Genomic DNA, 24,910 nt, shown 5'->3' with positions numbered 1-24,910 from the left:
GAACCCGCGCTGTAGGCCTCGCTCTGCATCACGAACCAGCCGTCCAGACAACTGAGCTAATTGATCCCCCCAAAATATGGAAACTATAATCTGTATGTCGGCGCCGGCTTGGAGGGCTGAAGGGCCTGTTCTTGTGCTGTATTGTTCTTTGTTCTGAACCGCTGGAAAATAGACCAGTTGGCAATCATTGTCTCTTTAGGATGTAAAAATAATTTAGACTAAAGTGCCAGAAGAGAGTTTCAGTATCACTATTACCGCAGCATAGTCATAATAGCTTTTACAGGATTTAGATTGGAAAATGAAAACCACCCACAGTCAAATCTCTCGTACTTGAAAAGTTCCCATCATAAAAATAGAACAACCACGTCAGCCAGCATCAGCTGCCTATTACATGTCGGGGGTGATTCTCCGAAGCCCCGCGCCGGGCCAGAGAATCGCCGTAACCACTCGCCGACGGCGGCGCGGGATTCCACCGAGGTGCGGAGAATCGGCGCCATTCGCGCCGGCGCGGTTGGCTCGGAGCCGGCCGCGGGCCGCTGGAATCGACGGGGCCGCCGATTCTCCGGCCCGGATGGGCCGAGCGTATACGACAGAGTCCCGCCGGCGCCGTTCACCCCTGGTCGGTGCCGGCGGGAACTCTGCGCGAACGGTCGGGGGGCGGCCTGTGAGGGGGGGGGCCTCCGATGGGTCTGGCCCGCGATCGGTGCCCACCAATCAGTGCCCCCCCCCCGGGCCTACTTTCCTGCGCAGCCGGCCCCTGAACACCGGGGCCACGTTGAGTCGGGGCCGGCACACGTAAGAAGTCCCCCGCGCATGCGCAGGTTGGCGCGGCCAACTGCACATGCGCGTGTTGGCGCGGTGCCCATTTGATGCCGGGAAAGGAGGCTGGAGCGTGTGAACCGCTCCAGCGCCGTGCTGGCCCCCTGTGGGGGACAGAATAGGTCATACCCGGGCCCGGTTTTCACGATGGCGTTCACGACGACGCGAACACTCGGGCTCCATTTGGGAGAATCGCCCCCGTCATTTTGAGTGCTTTTTCTCTCTGATGAATATCTACACAAAACGTCCTCCTTTCTGATCCTCACTTCTGTGCTCCCTGAGATATCATGACCGTTAACTCACCCTGTCATGCTAGTTCACGAGTATACAATCCATGGAAGACACCCATTGATTCCCTTTCTTGCTCGTGACAGAGGCGCAGGATTTGAAACCTGCTCTGGGCTGTCCCAGCGACTGGTGGCCTGAACTCCAGTTCAGAAGCCAGGGTTTGATCCAGGGCAGGACACAAATGTTTGGTGTGCACGGGGGACACCACCTGTGGCAAATGAAAGCAATGAAAGGGGAAAGAATGCATTTATAGAGGGCTTTTCATGGCCTCAGGACGTTCCAAAGCTCTCGACAGCCAAGGGTGGACTTTTGAAGTGTTGTCATTGCTTTTTTAAAAATAAATTTAGTCGACCTAAAGTGGCTGGTTTAGCACAGGGCTAAATCGCTGGCTTTGAAAGCAGACCAAGGCAGGCCAGCAGCACGGTTCAATTCCCGGACCAGCCTCCCCAAACAGGCGCCGGAATGTGGTGACTAGGGGCTTTTCACAGTAACTTCATTTTGAAGCCTACTTGTGACAATAAGCGATTTTCATTTCATTTCATACCCAATTAATTTTTTTCCAATTAAGGGGTAATATATCATGGCCAATCCACCTACCCTGCACATCTTTTGGGGTGTGGGGGCGAAACCCACGCAGACACGGGGAGAATGTGCAAACTCCACATGGCCAGTGACCCGGGGCTGGGATCGAACCCGGGACCTCGGCGCAGTGAGGCAGCAGGGCTAACCACTGTGCCACCGTGCTGCCCTCTTCATTGCAGTGTTAATGTAAGCCTACTTCTGACTCGAATAAAGATTATTATTAGGTGATGCACTTGGGCAGGACAAAGGCAAGGGAATACATGATAAACGGCAGGACCCTGGGACGCACGAGGATCATAGGGACCTTGGTGAGCATGTACACCAGTCCCTCAAGGTAGCAGAGCAGGTGGATACAGTGGTTAAGAAGGCATATGATATACTTGCCTTTATTAGCCGAGGCACAGAGTTTCAGAGCAGGAGGTTATGCTGGAACTGTATAAAACGTTGGTTGGGCCACAGCTAGAGTATTGTGGGCAGTTCTGGAATCCACATTATAGGAGGGAGATGATGGCACTGGTAAGGGTGCAGAGAAGTGTCATAACCCCCATGAGGACCACAGGGAGACCATAGTCAATCTCCCCGTCGAACTCGTGGAGTACGAGCTTCCTAGGTAGGGGCGGAAGTCACCCAGTTGGAGCTCGTTAGACTTAAATTTAAGGCCAGCCCAATCAGGGCTGTTGGTTGTCCCACCTGGGACTAGATTGGGAGAGAGGTACTGCCATGGGCAGCGTATTGTACATACTTCAGTCAACACTTGTTCCAGTTCCGCTGGCTTCCTCAAGTTACTAAAAGGCGATTTACCAGGATGTTGCCTGGTAATGAAGAGAGAATGGATAGACTCGGGTTGTTTTCCTTGCACCAGAGGAGACTGAGGGGGGACACGATTGAGATGTATAAAATTATGAGGGGCATAGGTACAGTGGACAGGAAGAAACCTTTCCCCTTGGTGGAGGGATTAATGACCTGTCAGCATAGGTTTAAGGTAAGGGGAGGAGATTTAGAGGAAAACCTTTTCACCGAGAGGCGGGTGGGAGTCCGGAACTCGCTGCCTGAAAGGGTGATGGAGGCAGAGGCCCTCATAACAGGGGCAGCACGGTAGAACAATGGCTAGCACGGTGGTTTCGCAGCGCCAGGGTCCCAGGTTCGATTCCCCGCTGGGTCACTGTCTGTGCGGAGTCTGCACGTTCTCCCCGTGTCTGTGTGGGTTTCCTCCGGGTGCTCCGGTTTCCTCCCACAGTCCAAAGATGTTCAGGTTCGGTGGATTGGCCAGGCTAAATTGCCCTTAGTGTCCAAAAAAGGTTAGGAGGGGTTATTGGGTTAAGGTTATAGGGTGGAAGTGAGGGCTTTAGTGGGTCGGTGCAGACTCGATGGGCGAAACGGCCTCCTTCTGCATTGTATGTTCTATGTTCTGTTAAGAAGTATTTAGATGTGCACTTGCGATGCCAAGGCACACAAGGCATGGAAAATGGGATTAAAATACTACGGTGATGGTTTTTAACTGGCACAGACGAGATAGGCCGAATGGCCTTTTCTGTGCAGTCGGCCTCTATGACTCTTTAACACCTCATCCAAAAGATGGCACCTCAGCTGACAGTGCAGCACTCCCGCAGCACTGCGCCGCAGTCTTCTGTTTGAGCCCAAGCCCTGGAGTGGGACTTGAACCCACAACCTTCCGGCTCAGAGGCAAGTGTGCTACCCACTGACTCACAGCTGAGACCCAAATAGATGACCACAAAATACTGACACCGAATAGAAGTAAACGCCGGGTTGGCCATAATAATGATGATAAGACCATAAGACCATAAGACATAGGAGCGGAAGTAAGGCCATTCGGCCCATCGAGTCCACTCCACCATTCAATCATGGCTGATTTCAACTCCATTTACCCGCTCTCTCTCCATAGCCCTTAATTCCTCGAGAAATCAAGAATTTATCAACTTCTGTCTTAAAGACACTCAACGTCCCGGCCTCCACCGCCCTCTGTGGCAATGAATTCCACAGACCCACCACTCTCTGGCTGAAGAAATTTCTCCTCATCTCTGTTCTAAAGTGACTCCCTTTTATTCTAAGGCTGTGCCCCCGGGTCCTAGTCTCCCCTGCTAATGGAAACAACTTCCCTACATCCACCCTATCTATCTAAGCCATTCATTATCTTGTAAATTTCTATTAGATCTCCCCTCAACCTCCTAAACTCCAATGAATATAGTCCCAGGATCCTCAGACGTTCATCGTATGTTAGGCCTACCATTCCTGGGATCATCTGTGTGAATCTCCGCTGGACCCGCTCCAGTGCCAGTATGTCCTTCCTGAGGTGTGAGGCCCAAAATTGCTCACAGTATTCTAAATGGGGCCTAACTAATGCTTTATAAAGCTTCAGAAGTACATCCCTGCTTTTATATTCCAAGCCTCTTGAGATGAATGACAACATTGCATTTGCTTTCTTAATTACGGACTCAACCTGCAAGTTTACCTTTAGAGAATCCTGGACTAGGACTCCCAAGTCCCTTTGCACTTCAGCATTATGAATTTTGTCACCGTTTAGAAAATAGTCCATGCCTCTATTCTTTTTTCCAAAGTGCAAGACCTCGCACTTGCCCACGTTGAATTTCATCAGCCATTTCTTGGACCACTCTCCTAAACTGTCTAAATCTTTCTGCAGCCTCCCCACCTCCTCCATACTACCTGCCCCTCCACCTATCTTTGTATCCTCGGCAAACTTAGCCAGAATGCCCCTCGTCCCGTCATCTAGATCGTTAATATATAAAGAGAACAGCTGTGGCCCCAACACTGAACCCTGCGGGACACCACTCGTCACCGGTTGCCATTCCGAAAAAGAACTTTTTATCCCAATTCTCTGCCTTCTGCCTGACAGCCAATCGTCAATCCATGTTAGTACCTTGCCTCGAATACCATGGGCCCTTATTTTACTCAGCAGTCTCCTGTGAGGCACCTTATCAAAGGCCTTTTGGAAGTCAAGATGGATAACATCCATTGGCTCTCCTTGGTCTAACCTATTTGTTATCTCTTCAAAGAACTCTAACAGGTTTGTCAGGCACGACCTCCCCTTACTAAATCCATGCTGACTTGTCCTAATCTGACGCTGCACTTCCAAGAATTTAGAAATCTCATCCTTAACAATGGATTCTAGAATCTTGCCAACAACCGAGGTTAGGCTAATTGGCCTATAATTTTCCATCTTTTTCCTTGTTCCCTTCTTGAACAGGGGGTTACAACAGCGATTTTCCAATCCTCTGGGACTTTCCCTGACTCCAGTGACTTTTGAAAGATCATAACTAACGCCTCCACTATTTCTTCAGCTATCTCCTTTAGAACTCTTGGATGTAGTCCATCTGGGCCCGGAGGTTTATCAATTTTTAGACCTCTTAGTTTCTCTAGCACTTTCTCCTTTGTGATGGCTACCATATTCAACTCTGCCCCCTGACTCTCCGGAATTGTTGGGATATTACTCATGTCTTCTACTGTGAAGACTGACGCAAAGTACTTATTAAGTTCCTCAGCTATTTCCTTGTCTCCCATCACAAAACTACCAGCGTCATTTTGGAGCGGCCCAATGTCAACTTTTGCCTCCCGTTTATTTTTAATGTATTTAAAGAAACTTTTACTATCATTCCTAATGTTACTGGCTAGCCTACCTTCATATTTGATCCTCTCTTTCCTTATTTCTCTCTTTGTTATCCTCTGTTTGTTTTTGTAGCCTTCCCAATCTTCTGACTTCCCACTACTCTTTGCCACATTATAGGCTTTCTCTTTTGCTTTGTTGCATTCCCTAACTTCCTTTGTCAGACATGGCTGCCTAATCCCCCCTCTGACAACCTTTCTTTTCTTTGCGATGAACCTCTGTACTGTGTCCTCAATTACTCCCAGAAACTCCTGCCATTGCTGTTCTATTGTCTTTCCCACTAGGCTCTGCTCCCAGTCGATTTTTGTCAGTTCCTCCCTCAAGCCCCTGTAATTACCTTTATTTAACTGTAACACCTTTACATCTGATTCTACCTTCTTTCTTTCAAATTGGAGATTGAATTCTACCATATTATGATCACTGCCTCCTAAGTGTTCCCTTACTTTAAGATCTTTAATCAAGTCTGGCTCATTACATAACACTAAGTCCAGAATGGCCTGTCCCCTCGTGGGCTCCATCACAAGCTGTTCCAGAAAGCCCTCCTGTAAACATTCAATGAATTCCCTTTCCTTGGGTCCACTGGCAGCATTATTTACTCAGTCCACCTGCATATTGAAGTCCCCCATGATCACTGTGACCTTGCCTTTCTGACATGCACTTTCTATTTCGTGGTGCATTTTGTGCCCCCGGTCCTGGCCACTGTTAGGAGGAGGCCTGTACATAACTCCCATTATGTTTTTTTTGCCTTTGTGGTTCCTCAACTCTACCCACACAGACTCCACATCATCTGACCCTATGTCATTTAGTGCTATTGATTTAATTTCATTCCTAATTAACAAGGCAACCCCGCCCCCTCTGCCCACCTCCCTGTCTTTTCGATAGGTTGTGAATCCCTGGATGTTTAAATGCCAGCCCTGAACCCCCTGCAACCACGTCTCTGTGATGCCTACCACATCATACCTGCCAGTCACAATCTGGGCCACAAGCTCCTCTACCTTGTTCCGTACACTGCGCGCATTTAAATATAGCACCTTTAATTCTCTATTGACCGTCCCTTTTTGTTTTCTTAGTGTGGTGGACCTTGGTTTACTGAGCCTTTCCATACACTGTGTCATACTTTGTGGGATGGGGACTATCGTAACCTCTCCTGAGTTTTGTCTTTTCGTGCTTTTTTGTATACCTAAGCAGCTACGCTTCCCACTGATTACTTCACCTCTTGGTTCCCTAACTTTCCCTTCCCCCCCAATCTTTAGTTTAAAGTCCTATTGACCACCCTATTTATTCTTTTCGCCAGAACACTGGTCCCAGCTCGGTTTAGGTGGAGACCATCCCAACGGTATAGGTCCCCCCTGTCCCAAAACTGATGCCAGTGTCCCATGAAAAGGAACCCCTCTTTCCCACTCTTTCAGCCACGTGTTAACTTCCCTGATTCTTGCCTCCCTATGCCAATTTGCACGTGGCTCGGGCAGTAATCCGGAGATTATGACCCTTGAGGACCTGTTTTTTAATTTGAATCCTAGCTCTTTATAATCTCTAAACAGGTCCTCTTTCCTAGACTTGCCTATGTTGTTGGTACCGACATGGACCACAACAACTGGATCCTCCCCCTCCCTCTCCAGTATCCTTTCAAGCCGGTCAGAGATGTCCCGCACCCTAGCACCGGACAGGCAACATACCATGCGGGACTCTTTATCCTGCTCACAAAGGATACTATCTATCCCCCTGATAATAGAATCCCCTACAACTGCAACTTGCCTATTTACTCCCTCCCCTTGAATGGCCTGCTGAACCATGATGATTATGGCGATGGAAGGACAGTTAACGAAACTGTGGATCCCTCCACTGCATCACACTATTCGTCAGGGGTGGAGGCTGATCGACAACAACAACCTGCTTCCTGCCGACCTTTCAAAGACAGAATCGCAAAGTTTTCTCTCATATCGTCTGTCAAGTTTCAGCTCTTCACCGGCAGAAAGCCCAAGCATCCTTTAATTGCGCACGCCGACCACCCCTCGTGATGTATTCTGAATTATGCATTTACGGATGAAAATACATGTAGGCCCGGTCTTCCCCACAAGGACCTGGTCCAAGCCATGGCGCGCAGCAGCGGCGTTCACTCTCGGTGACAGTGTCAGCAGGTAGGAGCTGGTCGAAGGAGAAAAGAAAGACGCGGGGCCAGGCGGAGGGGCAAGAGATGGGATTTTCCGGCCCCACACGCCAGTGGGATCTTCCTATCCCAAACAAAGAAAGAACAAAGAAATGTACAGCACAGGAACAGGCCCTTCGGCCCTCCAAGCCCGTGCCGACCATGCTGCCCGACTAAACTACAATCTTCTCCACTTCCTGGGTCCGTATCCCTCTATTCCCATCCTATTCATATATTTGTCAAGATGCCCCTTAAATGTCACTATCGTCCCTGCTTCCACCACCTCCTCCGGTAGCGAGTTCCAGGCACCCACTACCCTCTGCGTAAAAAACTTGCCTCGTACGTCTACTCTAAACCTTGCCCCTCTCACCTTAAACCTATGCCCCCTAGTAATTGACCCCTCTACCCTGGGGAAAAGCCTCTGGCTATCCACTCTGTCTATGCCCCTCATAATTTTGTATACCTCTATCAGGTCGCCCCTCAACCTCCTTCGTTCCAGTGAGAACAAACCGAGTTTATTCAACCGCTCCTCATAGCTAATGCCCTCCATACCAGGCAACATTCTGGTAAATCTCTTCTGCACCCTCTCTAAAGCCTCCACATCCTTCTGGTAGTGTGGCGACCAGAATTGAACACTATACTCCAAGTGTGGCCTAACTAAGGTTCTATACAGCTGCAACATGACTTGCCAATTCTTATACTCAATGCCCCGGCCAATGAAGGCAAGCATGCCGTATGCCTTCTTGACTACCTTCTCCACCTGTGTTGCCCCTTTCAGTGACCTGTGGACCTGTACTCCTAGATCTCTTTGACTTTCAATACTCTTGAGGGTTCTACTATTTACTGTATATTATTCACCTGCATTAGACCTTCCAAAATGCATTACCTCACATTTGTCCGGATTAAACTCCATCTGCCATCTCTGCGCCCAAGTCTCTAAACAATCTAAATCCTGCTGTATCCTCTGACAGTCCTCATCGCTATACACAATTCCACCAACCTTTGTGTCGTCTGCAAACTTACTAATCAGACCAGTTACATTTTCCTCCAAATCATTTATATATACTACAAACAGCAAACGTCCCAGCACTGATCCCTGTGGAACACCACTGGTCACAGCCCTCCAATTAGAAAAGCATCCTTCCATTGCTACTCTCTGCCTTCTATGGCCTAGCCAGTTCTGTATCCACTTTGCCAGCTCACCCCTGATCCCGTGTGACTTCACCTTTTGTACCAGTCTACCATGAGGGACCTTGTCAAGGGCCTTACTGAAGTCCATATAGACAACATCCACTGCCCTACCTGCATCAATCATCTTAGTGACCTCCTCGAAAAACTCTATCAAGTTAGTGAGACACGACCTCCCCTTCGCAAAACCATGCTGCCTCTCACTAATACGTCCATTTGCTTCCAAATGGGAGTAGATCCTGTCTCGAAGAATTCTCTCCAGTAATTTCCCTACCACTGAAGTAAGGCTCACCGGCCTGTAGTTCCCTGGATTATCCTTGCTACCCTTCTTGAACAGAGGAACAACATTGGCTATTCTCCAGTCCTCCGGGACATCCCCTGAAGACAGTGAGGATCCAAAGATATCTGTCAAGGCCTCAGCAATTTCCTCTCCAGCCTCCTTCAGTATTCTGGGGTAGATCCCATCAGGCCCTGGGGACTTATCTACCTTAATATTTTTTAAGACACCCAACACCTCGTCTTTTTGGATCTCAATGTGACCCAGGCTATCTACACACCCTTCTCCAGACTCAACATCTACCAATTCCTTCTCTTTGGTGAAGACTGATGCAAAGTATCAGATCCCGCTGAAGGTGAACCCCTCCCACCCCTCCCCCTGGCCCCCGTAGCTTTCCCAGCTGGCAGTGGGGCGGACAAGCCATCCAACACAACGGAAACATCGGTGGAACTGAACGATCCCGCTGTCAGCCAACGGTGTGCCGCCTCCGTCCCCGGAAAAGAGGCCGCGGGAGGGGGCCGGAAAATCCCGGCCGAGAATGGTCCTGGGGGAGCGGGCGATAAAAGCAGAGAAGAATGGGAACAGAAAAATGAAGAACCTGCAATAGGTGGAAGGGGAGTGTCAGCGTGAGCTGATCGTGAACAAAGAACAGCAGCTTGAACTGGAGGAAGGATTAATTCTGGTTGCATAAAGGGAACGATTAAGAGAGATTTATATATGTAATAGGGTTATCAGAATATCAACTATATTACCACAAGCGGCTGTGATTGACTCACAGGCTATAGACTTTCAAAAAGGCATTGCTTGGTCACCTGAATGGAAAATTCCTGCTGGACTCTGGGCAAAAGGCATGAGAGGGGGACTAACGCCAAGTTGCACCTGCAGAGACCAGAATGGATACAATGGGCCGAATGGCCTCCCTCATGTATGCCACCTGACCGGTAACCTGTCAGGGTGGATTTTCAATGGGATGCAAGTTGGGTGGGTTTTACAAGGGACAGCTATCCGACCCACATGGTTACTGCCCGGGGGTAAAGTTGAAAATTGCTCCCGTGGCAAAATTTATTTTAGTGCTTGAGAGAAAGTGTCTGAGAAACACTCAAGGAAGAAAAATAGGCCGAAATGGACTCCTCCTGCGTTCAGGATTGTGGTGAGTGATATTGAATTGCCCAAGTCTGGGGTTCCAAGAATTGTGTGTGGCTCCGACTCCAACCCCAGCCACCCCCCCACTTCCTTTGGTCTTCAGCCAACTAGGCCTTTAACCATTTGGGCCTTCAGCCACCTGGGCCTCCAGACACCTGGGTCTTCAGCCACCTGGGCCTCCAGACACCTGGGTCCTCAGTCATCTGGGCCCTCAGTCTCACCTGGATCTTCAACCACCTGGATCCTCAACCACCTGAGCCTTCAGCAACCTGGGCCCAAGCTCATGAATTTGCTCCTTAAAACCTACCTCTTTTCCAAATTTTCAGTCACCTGTCCTGATGTCTTCTTCCTTTCCACAATGTCATTTTTTCTAAAATTGGATTAGCACTGTGGAGAGTTTTATTACATTACAAAAAAGCTGCTATATCAACAGCGGTCGTTGTTGTTGATTTAAGCAACCAACCTTCTGCCTCTGCCTGAACCTCCTTAAACTCTCTTTGAGATTCTTCCTTCTTTTGGAATTCAACCCGTCTCCTCAATGGACATCTCCTGTACCCACGCATCTCGGAACACAACTTAACCAGCCCCACCCTAAGCCTTGGCACTAACATACACTCCGAGTCCTGACAATGCACATAGCCAGACCTCTGCCGCCTCAGTCTCTGGGCCTTGCCGTAAAGTAGCCTGGCAAAACTCAACACCGCCCTTGGGCAGAGCTCCAGGTGGCCTGGCCCCACTTTTTGAAGACTGGGGGCCTTGGGCATAGAGACAATCATTACTTCCGGTGGAGCACGGTGTTGCCGGATAGTATTCAATTGGGGCGGCATTTCTGTCCGTCAGTTTGGGGTGGAGCAGGGGCTTTGGTGATCGACCTGAGACTGAGGTTTGGGTCAGGTTCATTTTTAAAAAAAAACGCATTTTATTCAAACTTGTATCAAAGTAGGTTACAGCAAATAAACACCCCAGGAAACATTCTACCCAACAATCAACTATACAGTTTGTACAGATTTTTCTCCTTCTTCACCCCCCCTCCCAATCACCCACCCCCCTGCGATGAACAGCTCCTCAAACACGGTCACCTCACCTTTTCTCAAACTCCCCTGCTGAGCCCCTTAACTCATACTTTACCTTCTCTATGTGTAGAAGATTGTAGTTTAGTCGGGCAGTATGGTCGGCACGGGCTTGGAGGGCCGAAGGGCCTGTTCCTGTGCTGTACATTTCTTTGTTCTTTGTTCTTTGTTGTTCTAACCACAGGAAGTCGTACAGGTCACCCAACCATGCCGCTACTCCCGGTGGCGCTGCCAACCACCACTCCAGCAAAATTTGTCGCCGTGCAATCAGAGAGGCGAAGGCCATGACATCGGCCTTCCTCCTCTCCATGAGCTCCGGCTTCTCTGAAACCCCAAATATCGCCACCAAAGGGTCCGGGTCCACTCCCTCCTCCACTATCCTGGCTAAGACCGCGAACACCCCCGCCCAGAATCTTCCCAATTTTTCACAACCCCAAAACATTTGCGCCTGATTCGCTGGCCTCCGCCCACACCTCTCAGACTCAACTGCTACCCCCTGAAAGAACCCACTCATTCTCACCCGAGTTATATGCACCCTGTGCACCACCTTAAACTGTGTCAGGCTCATCCTTACACAAGAGGAGGTCCCGTTTACCCTTCGCAGTGCCTCACTCCATACTCCCCAATTGACCTCCATTCCCAACTCCGCTTCCAATTTCTCCTTGATCTTCACCACACGCTCGCCCAGCCACTTATATATATCCCCAATTCTTCCCACCCCTTCCACATCCGGAAGCAGCAGTCGCTCCAGCAGGGTGTATCCCGGCAACCTAAGGAACCCCTTCCAGACCTTTCGTGCAAAGTCCCTAACCTGTAGATACCTGAACTCACTACCCCTCGGCAGCTCTACCCTCTCCCTTAGCTCCTCCAGACTGGCGAACCGTTCCTCCAAATACAAATCCCTCACCTTGACCAGCCCCACTTCCCTCCACCTCCTGTATACACTATCCATCCACCCCGGCTCAAACCCATGATTCTCGCACAGTGGCGTTAGCACCGACATCCCTTCCACCCTAAAATGCCTCCTCAGCCGATTCCATATCTTCACCGTGGACTGCACCACTGGGCTCCCTGAATACCTACTCGGAGCCATTGGCAATGCTGCCGTCACCATAGCCCTCAAACTAGGCCCCTTACAAGATTCCTCCTCCATCCTAACCCACTCTACCCCTTCTCCTTCCCACTACCACCGCACCTTGTCCACATTCGCCGCCCAATAATAATGAAGCAGGTTTGGCAACGCCAACCCCCCTGCTGCCTCTGCCTCTGTAGCAGGGTTGGGTCAGGTTCTTGCCCAAGGGTAAAGCCAGTCACCTCCTGGCGCAGAGCGCAGTCAGGTCAAAGGTCATGAGAGGACAACCAGAGTAGGACTCACCTGAACAACAGGGTCAGATCAACAGTTGACCGTTGAAGACTAAACTATTACCATTAACTACTGGCAAAGAGGGAGTTATAATAATAATAACCACTTATTGTCACAAGTAGGCTTCAATGAAGTTACTGTGAAATGCCCCTAGTCACCACATTCCGGCACCTGTTCAGGGAGGCCGGTGCGGGAATTGAACCCCCGCTGCTGGCCTTGCTCTGCATTACAAGCCAGCTTTTAGCCCACTAAACCAGCCCCTGTAGTTGTATGTAACTAACAACCCCATAGGCTTTGGTACATTGACCTTATTTTATTGGTAGGGGACAATGGAGAAGGTTTTGTACATGAATAAATTGAGCAAGTTGAACAAGTCAAAGGAGCAGCAATATCAGCCAGGCACAGTAACATAAATATACACAAGATAAGGTACATATAAATATACATAGAACAGGAAACAAGAAATTATAGATAGAAGTCAGTGAAAATTATATAAAGTTACTAACGATATGGTGTATTTATATGTAAATGTGAGTCATTTCAGCTAATTACGTATACTTACCTTTCTAGATCATTGGAAACACTTCTCTAAATCGATACATTTCTATTTCCTGTCAAAAGTCCCAAGACATTGCTTACCGTAAATTGCACGATAGTTTAACTTGTAGCGTCATGGAGAGTTATATCCTATAACAGTGTCTAACAACACTGTGCACAATAACTCAGTATAACATACCGTACATGATTCTTCTGCTAAGCTGCAGAAATTTAGGAAGAAGAACGAAGCAGAACTGATAGCTTTTTCTCCCCCTTATTTAATGCGTACGGCACACGGCGCCGAGGTCCCAGGTTCGATCCCGGGTCTGGGTCACTGTCCGTGTGGACTTTGCACATTCTCCCCGTCTCTGCGTGGGTTTCACCCCCACAACCCAAAGATGTGCAGGCTAGGTGGATTGACCACGCTAAACTGCCCCTTAATGGGAAAAAATGGGGCGACATTCTCCGACCCCCCGCCGGGTCGGAGAATCGCCGAGGGCTGCTGTGAATCCCGCCCCCGCCGGTTGCCGAAGTCTCCGGCACCGGAGATTCGGCGGGGGCGGGAATCGCGCCGCGCCGGTTGGCGGGCCCCCCCGCTTGATTCTCCGGCCCGGATGGGCCGAAGTCCCGCCGATAAATTGCCTGTCCCGCCGGCGTAAATTAAAGCACCTACCTTACCGGCGGGACAAGGCGGCGCGGGCGGGCTCCGGTGTCCTGGGGGGGGGGCGCGGGGCGATCTGACCCCGGGGGGTGCCCCCACGGTGGCCTGGCCCGCGATCGGGGCCCACCGATCCGCGGGCGGGCCTCTGCCATGGGGGCATGCTTTCCCTTCCGCCTTCGCCACGGTCTCCACCATGGCGGAGGCGGAAGAGACTCCCTCCACTGCGCATGCGCGGGAAACTGTCAGCGGCCGCTGACACTCCCGCGCATGCGCCGCCCCGAGATGTCATTTCCGCGCCAGCTGGCGGGGCACCAAAGGCCGTTTCCACCAGCTGGCGGGGCGGAAGTTCGACCGGCGCGGGCCTAGCCCCTCAATGTTGGGGCTCGGCTCCGCACCTTTGGGGCGGCGCGATGCCCGTCTGATTGGTGCCGTTTTGGGCGCCAGTCGGCGGACATGGCGCCGTTTCGGGAGAATTTCGCCCATGAATTGGATATTCTAAATTTATGGAAATAAAAATTAAAGAAGGATGTAAATGTGTTGGAAGCAGTTCAGAGAAGGCTTATTAGACGAATACCTGGGACAAGTGGGCTGTCTTATGAGGAAAGGTTGGACGGGCTAGGCTTGTGTTGCTGGAGTTTGGAAGAGTAAGAGGCAACCTGATAGAAACATATAAGATCCTGAGGGTTATTGACAGGGTGGATGTGTCGAGGATGTTTCCCCTTCTGGAAGAATTTAGAACCAAGGGACACTGTTTAAAAATAAGGGGCGGGATTCTCCCAGGCCCGCGCTGCCCCGACGAGGTGCGGAGAATCGGCGCCATTTGCGCCGGCGCATTTGGCGCGCCGCCGGTCGCGGGACGCTGTATGTGACCGGGCCACCGATTCTCCGGCCCGGATGGACCGAGCGGCCGCGCGGAAAAAGCAGAGTCCCGCCGCCGCCGTCCACACCTGGTCGCTGCCGGCGGGAATTCTGCGCGTAGGGTCGGGGGGCGGCCTGTGAGGGGGGGGGAGAGGGGCTCCGTCCCCGGGGGGGCCTCCAATGGGGTCTGGCCCACGATCGGGGCTCACCTCTCCCCCCGCCTCCCCTCCCTTTGAAGTTACAATCAGCTCAGCCATGATCCTATTCAATAGCAGACCAGGGCTGAGGGGCCGAATGGCCTACTCCTGCTCCTTGTTCATGTGCTGTCCGTCCCAAAGAGAATAGTCTGAACTTTTCCAACCTCTCCTCATAATTGAAGCCCCTCATCCCTGGTACCATCCTGGTAGAACCTCCTCTGTACCCTTTCTAAGTAAGGCCATTCCATCTCTACAGAGGTGTGGCGCTCAAAGTTATCAACTGTACACCAATTGAGGCCTAACCAGTGATTTATGTTAGATATTAAATATAATATCAAGTGATATTCTCTTGATATTATATTTTATTCTGCTAGGATTCTTCTATTTCTAAACACAAATAACCCATTTTTGGCACCATATCAAATGATGTCGTGTACATGGACAGAAAAGGCTCGCTGTTCATCCACATTTGAAAACACTGTGCCATTTATCTAAAGCTGTCTTTCCATATTAATCCTCCCAAAGTGCTTTACTTTCTTTTTAAAAAATAAATTTAGAGTACCCAATTCATTTTTTCCAATTAAGGGGCAATTTAGCGTGGCCAATCCACCTAGCCTGCACATCTTTGGGTTGCGGGGGCGAAACCCACGCAAACACGGGGAGAATGTGCAAACTCCACACGGACAGTGACCCGGGGCCAGGCTCGAACCTGGGGCCTCGGCGCTGTGAGGCTGCAGTGCTAACCACTGCGCCACCGTGCTGCCCTCCAAGGTGCTGCACTTAACACTTCTCCATATTGAACTCCATCTGCAATACCTCTTCTGCCCATTTCACCATCCTGTCGATATCCTGAACCCTGTAACTATCTTCATCGCTCTGCTACTTTGCCAAGCATCATACCATCTGCAAGCTGGCCCCAATGCCAAAGTCATTTATACAAATTCTAAAAAGTAATGACTCTAAAGCTAAGCCTTGGGGAACACCACCTCACAGTTTGAGAAACACTAACCCACCATCGCCCCTCGCTTCCTCACACTGAAACTAATTTATTTTTTAACCGATTCCCTTTAATTCCAGAGCTTCCATCTTCTTAATGAGCTTCCTGTCTGACAGGTCACCTTCTGAAAGTCCATACTACATTTATAGTACTATCTTGAACAGCCTTCTCCATTACTTCAAACAATACAATCAAGTTAGTCAGACAAATTTAAATTCCAATCAAAACGCAAGTTTACTTTGTCCTAAATAATGGTTTCCAATAACATCCCCTCCGCCAATGCTTGCCGACCTGACTGACCTTCCTACTTTATCCCTTTCCTGAATAGTGATAGAAGCATTAACATCCCCCCAAATAAGCCCTGTGTCGACCCTCGGCCGACAGCTCGGGGGATGCTGGCTACTTAGCATATCAATGGTGGAAGTCGATAACTCACGCCGATCATGGAGCACCAACCATCCTATCAGCTGGTACCAAGGATGATTCAAGACGTGGGAGGATTGCTCAGGTCGCCGCCGCCTGATAGACTCTTAAAGAGTCGGCCAAAGTCATTGGGGAGGGGTGAAACGGGCGACAAAGACATATTGGGCAGGGTCTCCCGCCTCCCCCCACCCGAAGCATACTTGGTGGCAACAGAGGCTGTCCGCCACGGGCCTGTGGTGGCTTTTTCACACCTGACTGCTGTCAATGGGGCTCTCGGAGCAGGAATTTCCCCGCGCCCTGCAGCATGTGCTCTGGTGGCCGAGGTAGTTTGGCACTAGCCGGCGGTGGGATTTTCTATATAGGGGCGACACGGTGGCACAGTGGTTAGCACTGTTGCTTCACAGCTCCAGAGTCCTCGGTTCGATTCCCGGCTCAGGTCACTGTCTGCGCGGAGTCTGCACCTTCTCCCCATGTCGGCGTGGGTTTCCTCCGGGTGCTCCGGTTTCCTCCCACAGGTCCCGAAAGACGTTCTGTGAGGTGAATTGGGCATCCTGAATTCTCCCTCAGTGTACCCGAACAGGCGCCGGAATGTGGCGACTAGGGGCTTTTCACAGTAACTTCATTGCAGTGTTAATGTAAGCCTACTTGTGACAATAATAGACGTTGAGCCACTTACGGAGGTACGAGGACAAGTGGGCAAAGGTCTGGTCGAAGAGCTTGGAGTTTGGCTGGTGGGAGGAGAGAGATGGAGAGGTTTAGGGAGGTAATTCCAGAGCGGAGGCTCAAGGCAGCTGTCCAGGGGCATTGCCAACCTGTGACTCGTGCTTTTTCTGCCAACCTCCAAAATCCACCAGTCAGGGAAGGGTGGGAGGGGCGGGTCCATTCCATTTTGGTGGAACCACAGCAGTAGGAGACTCAAAACAATATGAGCTCACGAATTAGGAGCAGGAGTAGGCCACTCGGCCCCTCGAGCCTACCCCGCCATTCAATAAGCTCACGGCTGATTTTAACCGCTACTCCAGATTCCTGCCTACCCTTCGTTAATCTGCCATCTCCTTGCTTACCCTGCCTTAAAAATATTCAAGGACTCTGTTTCCACCACCTTTTCAGGAAACGAGTTCCAAAGACTCACGAGAGAAAAACGTCTCCTCATCTCTGTCTTAAATGAGCGAGCCCTCATTTTTAAACAGTAAACAGGGGCGAGATTCTCCGACCCCCCGCCGGGTCGGAGAATTGCCGGGGGCTGGCGTGAATCCCGCCCCCGCTGGTTGCCGAAGTCTCCGGCACCGGATATTCGGCGGGGGCGGGAATCGCGCCGCGCCGGTTGGCGGCCCCCCCCCCGCGCGATTCTCCGGCCCAGATGGGCCGAAGTCCCGCTGCTAAAATGCCTGTCCCGCCGGCGTAGATTAAACCACCTACCTTACCGGCGGGACAAGGCGGCGCGGGCGGGCTCTGGGGTGCGATCTGGCCCCGGGGGGTGCCCCCACGGTGGCCTGGCCCGCGATCGGGGCCCACCAATCCGCGGGCGGGCCTGTGCCGTAGGGGCACTCTTTTCCTTCCGCCTACGCCACGGTCTCCACCATGGCGGAGGCGGAAGAGACTCCCTCCAATGCGCAGGAATGCCGTCAGCAGCCACTAACGCTCCCGCGCATGCGCCGCCCGGAGATGTCATTTCCGCGCCAGCTGGCGGGGCACCAAAGGCCTTTTCCGCCAGCTGGTGGGGCGGAAATTCGTCCGGCGCCGACCTAGCACCTTAAGGTCGGGGCTCGGCCCCCCAAGATGCAGAGCATTCCGCACCTTTGGGGCGGCGCGATGTCCGACTGATTTGCGCCGTTTTGGGCGCCAGTCGGCGGACATCGCGCCGTTTCCGGAGAATTTCGCCCCAGTTCTGGATCCTGTCACAAGCAGTAACGTCCTCTCCAGACAGCAGACTTGTTAAAGAAAATGTCAAAGATCCACAGCCCCAGCACCACATCCCCTATTTATGTTTGTGTAACACCTCTCACAAGGTAAAACATGCCAAGGTCCATCACAGGCACGTTCTCAAAATTTTAAGCACGGTATGATCGATGAACGTCTAACAACTCTATTGTTTCTTTCATATTGTTACGAATTCTCACACATCACACCCCCAAGACAAAATAAGAGCCTGAAAGTCTAAATTCTCTCTGCACTGCAAGACGTAATAAATAAATGCAAAGCACCGTGGGGCTCACAGAATGGGCAAGCGTTGTTGTTAAGCAGAATGCCGTTTCCCGTGTGTGTGTATGTGTATGTGCGTGAGTGTGGCTGTGCGTGTGTGTGTGGCTGTGCGTGTGTGTCTGTGTGTGCGTGTGTCTGTGTGCGTGTGTGGCAGTGCGTATGTGTGTCTGTGGGTGTGTCTGCGTATGTGTGTCTGTGTGCGTGTATGTGTCTTTGTGCGTGTGCGTGTCTGTGCGCGTGTGTGTGTGTGTGTCTGTGTGTGTATGAGTGTGTGTGTGTGTGTGTCTGTGTGTGTGTATGAGTGTGTCTGTGTGTGTGTGTGTGTGTCTGTATTCTCCTCTGTTCACTCCTCCACCTCTCAGTTGTCCAGACACGTTAATAAATAGACCCCACTGGTGAATCCAGGGAGCTGTCCATTTCAAGCCCTTGCCAAAGAGGAAGTTTGCACTTACCAAGCCTGCGAGCAGGTCAAACATGCAGCATTTGACAGGCTGCGCCAGTGCCGCTTGAAGGCTGAACAGCGACTTGGTCTCTGTATCCATCCCCCTCCTCCTGTGCTGACAACACCCGAGCTTTGGATGGTACCTCACATGGTCGTTTCCAAATACGCCTGCCGGTGAGTAGCGCACAGTGACGGGCGGGAGGAAGTCCGCCTCACTCCTGTTTCCGTTTTGCACCGAATTAGGCGGATACTGTACAAAGCTTCCTTCCTCTCGGTTCCGGTTTCAGTGTAGCCCTCGAGAAAGTGGCAGCTTTCAGCTGGCCAGCTCACCGACTTCCCTTTGCATGCTGGAACACGCTCCCAGATTTGCAAGTGGCTGTCAAAACGCTTCAGAACATAAAGCACACTGTACAGTTCATTTCCATTCTGGAGTGGCTGCAGCAGTGAGGCTCAGCCACACTTACTCTTGGAGATTGTGTGCCAGTGAAATCAAACTGGTCACAATTTCTGTGAAAGCTGCTACGTTGCTGCTCTTGCTCTTCAAACAATTGCCTGCAAACATGATTGGATGTAGAAGAGAAAGACTTGCATTTATGTAGCGCCCTTCACAGAAGTCCCAAAGAGCCCTGCGGCCAATTAAGTCTTTCTGACGTGTATGGAGACTGTTGGAAAGTAGGAAACACACAAGCTAATTCGGGCACAGCAAGATCCCACGGATTGCAACGCGGTGAAGGCCAAATCTATCCGTTTAGAAGCTAAGGGCAGGATTTTCCGATCCGGACCGGAGATTCCTGCCTAAAGTCAGCGCTCCTTCTGCTGGCCCGTCAAATTATCCATCCCACCAGCCCTGGTTCCCACAGCAGGTGGGATGGGAAAATGTAGGCCCAGGTGTGCGATGAATATTGCCCAGAACACCAGCAAAACCTCCCGAGCTCTTTCCTAAGTCGTGCCATGAAATGAAATGAAAATCGCTTATTGTCACAAGTAGGCTTCAATGAAGTTACTGTGAAAAGCCCCTAGTCGCCACATTCCGGCGCCTGTTCGGGGAGGCTGTTACGGGAATTGAACCGTGCTGCTGGCCTGCCTTGGTCTGCTTTCAAAGCCAGCAATTTAGCCCTGTGCTAAACAGCGATCCTTTCTGCCCGCCCCACCCCCACAAGACAACGGGGTGTCCATGGCTCTTCGGGCAAACCGGATGTGGATCTGAGGGAGTGCTGCAGGGCTGGAGGTGCTGTCTTTTGGATGAGGCCTTAAACTGAGGGCCTGCCTGCCCCCTCAGGTGAATGTGGTAGGTCCCATGGCATTAATTTGAAGGAGAACAAGGGGTTTAACATCACGGCCCTGGCCGTAGATTTATCCTTCAGTTAACATCACTAAAACAGATTATCATTATCACAGATAAGGACCTGGCTGTGCGCAAATTGGCTTCCACCGTTCCTACTTTACCACCGCACCTACGCTTAAAGCTGGAAAGTGCTTTGGAATGCCCTGTGGTATAAAAGGCGCTATATAAATAGAAGCCTTACTTTTTTTTTAAATAGGTCTGTTGGTCACCTTGTGCCAGATCCTCTGGTGAAAGGCACAGTTGCTAATGATGGGGAGAGGGGAGGGTCAGAGTTAGTGTAATGACGAGACAAAGATAAGGGACAGAAAGATGAAAGGATGAGATAGCGAAACAACAATACAAAAATGACTGGAGCATAGAACCATAGAATCCACAGTGCAGAAGGAAGCCACTCGGCCCATCGAGTCTGCATCAGCCCGACCCACACCCACACCTCCACCCTATTCCCACAACCCAGCCAACATTTCTTTTGGACACTAAGGGCAATTTAGTGTGGCCGATCCACCTAACCTGCACATCTTTGGACTGTGGGAGGAAACCGGAGCACCCGGAGGAAACCCACGCGCACACGGGGGGAAGGTGCGGACGCCGCACAGACAGTGACCCAAGCCGGGAATCGAACCTGGGACCCTGGAGCTGTGAAGCAACAGTGCTAACCACTGTGCTACCGTGCCGCCTCAGGTAAGGGTCTTAACAGATTTACAGAGAATAATACAGTCGCACGTAGATCGATGTTTTATATAGGGGCAATGATACAATAAATTGCCTAAAAAACACATCAGAGAGTTGAGAAATAAAAGTACAATTGTCAGGTAGTATTCAGATTGATTTATTTAAATTCAGGTTCAAACTACATGTGGATGATAGGTGGACCGGTGGAGGTTCATCGACATAGTTTACTCCTGCCCCACGACAATCCTGTATTGACAGCATGTCATAATGTATCTTCATTTGGCTGAGGGAAAAACACGAGCTCTAATGCTCACGAGACTAAAACGATTCTGTCCATACATGGATAAGAACCCAGTGTCACACATTGGATTGGTACAGGCAGGAACGTGGGCCTACGAATGATTGGTCAACACTATGTCCTGTACTCTCAGAACCTGAGAAAATGACATATTTCTTCTCTTTCAGGTGACAGGCCCGTTGGCGTATTGCCATTTTCTGTTTGTTTCTTGTTGTTTTACAGAGTCCGATCGGACGGGGCGGCCATCTTGGTTCGGTGTAGGCCCAACAACGCTGAAGCCCTTCAGGATTACGGATTGTCAGCTCTGGCTGGACATACTGCGGGGAGATGTGAGCGGAATTAACATCATGGAACCCAGCAAAGTGGCGCGAGCAGGTTCTCGGGTTTATTAGTTGGCTATGAAAAGAGATACATAAATGCATATCCTGCCCTGCCTCCTCTTACTGCTGTCGATGCACACTGATTGCGGGGGGGGGAGATACTGGAAACATCAGCAAGAAGGAAATCTCAATCCTAACTGAACCACCTACCCTCTGCCACGGCCGTATCCTGCCACTACTCTGACCCATCACCTCAACCTCTTGCGTTCCACTTGACGAGTGACGTCAGTGCTCTCCTCGCAACCCCGGCGACCTGGCTGCAGTGTCTTCTGGGAGCTGTAGGCCTGCTCATCGCCCGGCCTCCCACCCTCCTCCACCCAGGGATAGAAAGTCCACACGTTTCCCAGCCAGCACCCTGGGGACTCTCCCTCCTGGTTGAACGGGGTTGAGAGGCCCACCCCGATGGCATCAACGCAAGGTATTGTTTTAAAAAGCTCAACCCTACCCTCATATCCTTCTCCCTCATATTTAAAAAAAAATCTTTTCTCATGATTTCAACATGATAGCCTCCTCGACCATTCCCTGAGGCAGTGAGTTCCGTACTCCCACCACTCCCAGGACAAGGAGGTTTCTCCTGAATTCACTGTTAGATTAATCAGCGACCATCTTATATTTATTGGTCCCTGTTTTGGGCTCATCCCCGCCACGAGTAACGCAGGCCTATCCTATCAAACGCTCTCATAATCTCAGAGGCCTCAGGGGACAGGCCCCCCCCCCCCCCCCCCCCCCCCTTCACTCTGCAGGAGAAAAGGAGCCTTAGCCTCGCCTGCTCATTATCGCCCCTCAGTTCTGGCATCAACGGGAGATAGAGGCGGCTCAGATCAGCAATGGAGTGGTGGGGGGGGGGGGGGGGGGGGGGGGGGTAAAGTAAGCCTGCCTTCATCCACCCCGCAAAGGCTTCAAAACATGTGACCAAATATATGCAAGATCTGACTGACAAGACTAAGCATGGCAGTGGGTATTGTACTTGTAAGGTAAATTGATTCTCCGGGCAGCACTGAGGCCTGAGGCCTGCTTCCTGCAGCCAACACGCACCTCTTTCAAAAGTCTAACATTTCATTAAACTCAGCGAAGACACTGCCCCTTTAAAGCGCCAGGGATTCCAATGAAGATAACCGTCACAGAACATTTATAAGTGAACAAGCAGATTCAATTCAGATAAAGCCTGGTTACGGTTGCCATGTAAAATGAGTCACTATTGTCCATGACAGATATTGCTTGTTTCCTCATTTCCTTATTGCAGGCCGATGGATTTAGAGGTTAAAGTTCAGGAACATTCCGCAGCTGCTGCTACAGGACAAAAACGGCCTACTCAGAAAATTATGTGCGGCTCCTTTTTTGACAACTGAGCGCTGAGGTTAACGGGGCCAATCGTTTACATCAACAAACGGGGCGACACAGTGGTTAGCACCGCTGCCTCACAGCGCCAGGGACCCGGGTTCAATTCCGGCCTTGGGTGACCGTCTGTGCGGAGTCTGCGCGTTCTCCCCGTGTGTGTGTGGGTTTCCTCCGGGTGCTCCGGTTTCCTCTCACAGTCCAAAAATGTGCAGGTTAGGTGGGTTGGCCATGATAAATTGCCCTTTAGTGTCCAGGGATGTGCAGGTTAGGCGGGGTTATGGGGATAGGGTGGAGTTGGGGGGGCGGGGGGGGGGGGGGTTGGGTGCTCTTTCAGAGGGTCAGTGCAGACCCGATGTGCCGAATGCCCTCCTTCTGCACTGTAGGATTCTATGGTTATAAAACCCCTTGAGGCAAAAGAAGTAATAAATTCACGTTCCCCAACTCTTCAAATTGGTTCCTGAATTGTTTGGCTTGGCGGTCCGTCTGGTCTGTTTCTGAGTTCCAGCTATCAGCTATGCCTGAGTACACAGTATTCTCTCCTGTGTGAGAGAAGGTTGTGGGTTCAAGACACACCCCAGGACCCAAGCACAAATTCCAGGCTGAGGAGATGATAGAACATACATAGAACATACATAGATGATGTCTCTAACAGCTTTGGGATGATATTGTTCGATTCCTAAGACATGAAAAGAAAGCCTACTCTGTATGCTTATCCTTATTGCGATTTATATTCAATGGATTTTCTGCTAAACCAAGAAAAGATGACTGCGGCAAATCACCTGACCACAGAGTCGGCTCTTTGTCCCCAGGAGTTTCAAGGACAAAATAATTTTCCCAGTTTCTGAAATCTCACACCTCATTGTGCAGACTACCTGCAATCACAAAGGACAAGAATCCTCGTTTTACACCCGGGACTGTTCAGACCCATTCCAAAGGGAACTACAGGGATCTATATTTGCATCTGATAAGCTCACCTTGCTAGTGGAATCAGTGGATCTGACTAGACAATGGTTTCTCAACCTTCAACGTAGATGGTAACTCTTTCAACTACTGTACATTCTCAGTCCTGAAATCAAACTCAATTCCATACGCTGAATAAGCATCCCTTTTGAAGTCATTGTGTAGAACGAAGGTCACGGCGACGACTCTGAAATCACTATATGCTTTGGAGAATTGAGAAATAGTCTGCTGTTTTAATATTCAATTTGTGAACCAGCAGAAAGCAGGCTCCTCTAGACACAACAACAACCTGCCCACCAAGTCTGGCTCTGCTTAAAAATGTTGCATCATCACCTACAGAACTTACTCAGTCTCTTTGTTTATGTGCATGTGTGTGTGTGTGTGTGTTTGCACATGTGTGTGTGTGCAGGTGTGTGTTTGTGTCTGTGAGTGTGTATGCTTGTGTATGTGTGTCTGTGTATGTGCCTGTGATGGTGCGCATGTATGTGTGCATGCTTGTGTGTGTTTGTGTATGCGTGTGCTGTGTGTCTACGTATGTGCGTGCATGTGGGTGCACGTGCACGGAATGTGGGACTGCGAACACTCCTTACCCGGGTTTTCAACATGAACATTAAACTAACCTTCTGAGTTAATCCTAACCCAAGTTTGCTGTGGATTACTAATGAACTAGATCCCAAAAACGGAGGGATTGGGAAAACACTAATTCATCTTCTTCTGCTTTTGGACAGGTGGTAAGCAGAAATCAGTTTGACTGTCTCTCTCCTGTCTGCAACAATATGTTAAAGCCTCACCTGCTCTCTCAGGTGGGTATAAAAGATCCCCATACGGGCAGCACGGTGGTGCAGTGGTTAGCACTGCAGCCTCACAGCGCCGAGGTCCCAGGTTAGATCCCGGCTCTGGGTCACTGGCCGTGTGGAGGTTGCACATTCTCCCCGTGTTTGCGTGGGTCTCGCCCCCACAACCCAAAAGATGTGCAGTGGCCACGCTAAATTGCCCCTTAATTAGAAAAAATGAATTGGGTACTCTAAATTTTTTTTAAAATAAATAAAAGATCCCCATGGCATTATTTCTTCAAAGAGCAGGG

At 50.5% G+C, this 24,910-nt stretch overlaps 1 protein-coding gene across 2 annotated transcripts in view; it reads right to left on the bottom strand.

The window, feature by feature from the left end:
* Positions 1 to 24,910, bottom strand: part of LOC140399255 (ral guanine nucleotide dissociation stimulator-like) — a 183,856-nt gene that overhangs the window by 109,380 nt on the left and 49,566 nt on the right. The window contains exon 1 of one of the 2 annotated variants that reach the window (XM_072488694.1): positions 18,844 to 18,964. The exons of the other annotated variant lie outside the window; for it this stretch is intronic. Within the exon in view, the coding sequence (XP_072344795.1) occupies positions 18,844 to 18,933 (90 nt within the window). The 5' untranslated portion in view covers positions 18,934 to 18,964. Of the gene's footprint in view, positions 1 to 18,843; positions 18,965 to 24,910 lie in introns of those variants that run through there. 2 annotated transcript variants of the gene reach the window in all.

Source organism: Scyliorhinus torazame, chromosome 22 (assembly GCF_047496885.1).
Source record: "Scyliorhinus torazame isolate Kashiwa2021f chromosome 22, sScyTor2.1, whole genome shotgun sequence".
NCBI classification, from domain to species: domain Eukaryota; kingdom Metazoa; phylum Chordata; class Chondrichthyes; order Carcharhiniformes; family Scyliorhinidae; genus Scyliorhinus; species Scyliorhinus torazame.
Note: the sequence above shows the minus strand (reverse complement) of the source record. Positions and strands in the feature narration are given on the sequence as shown.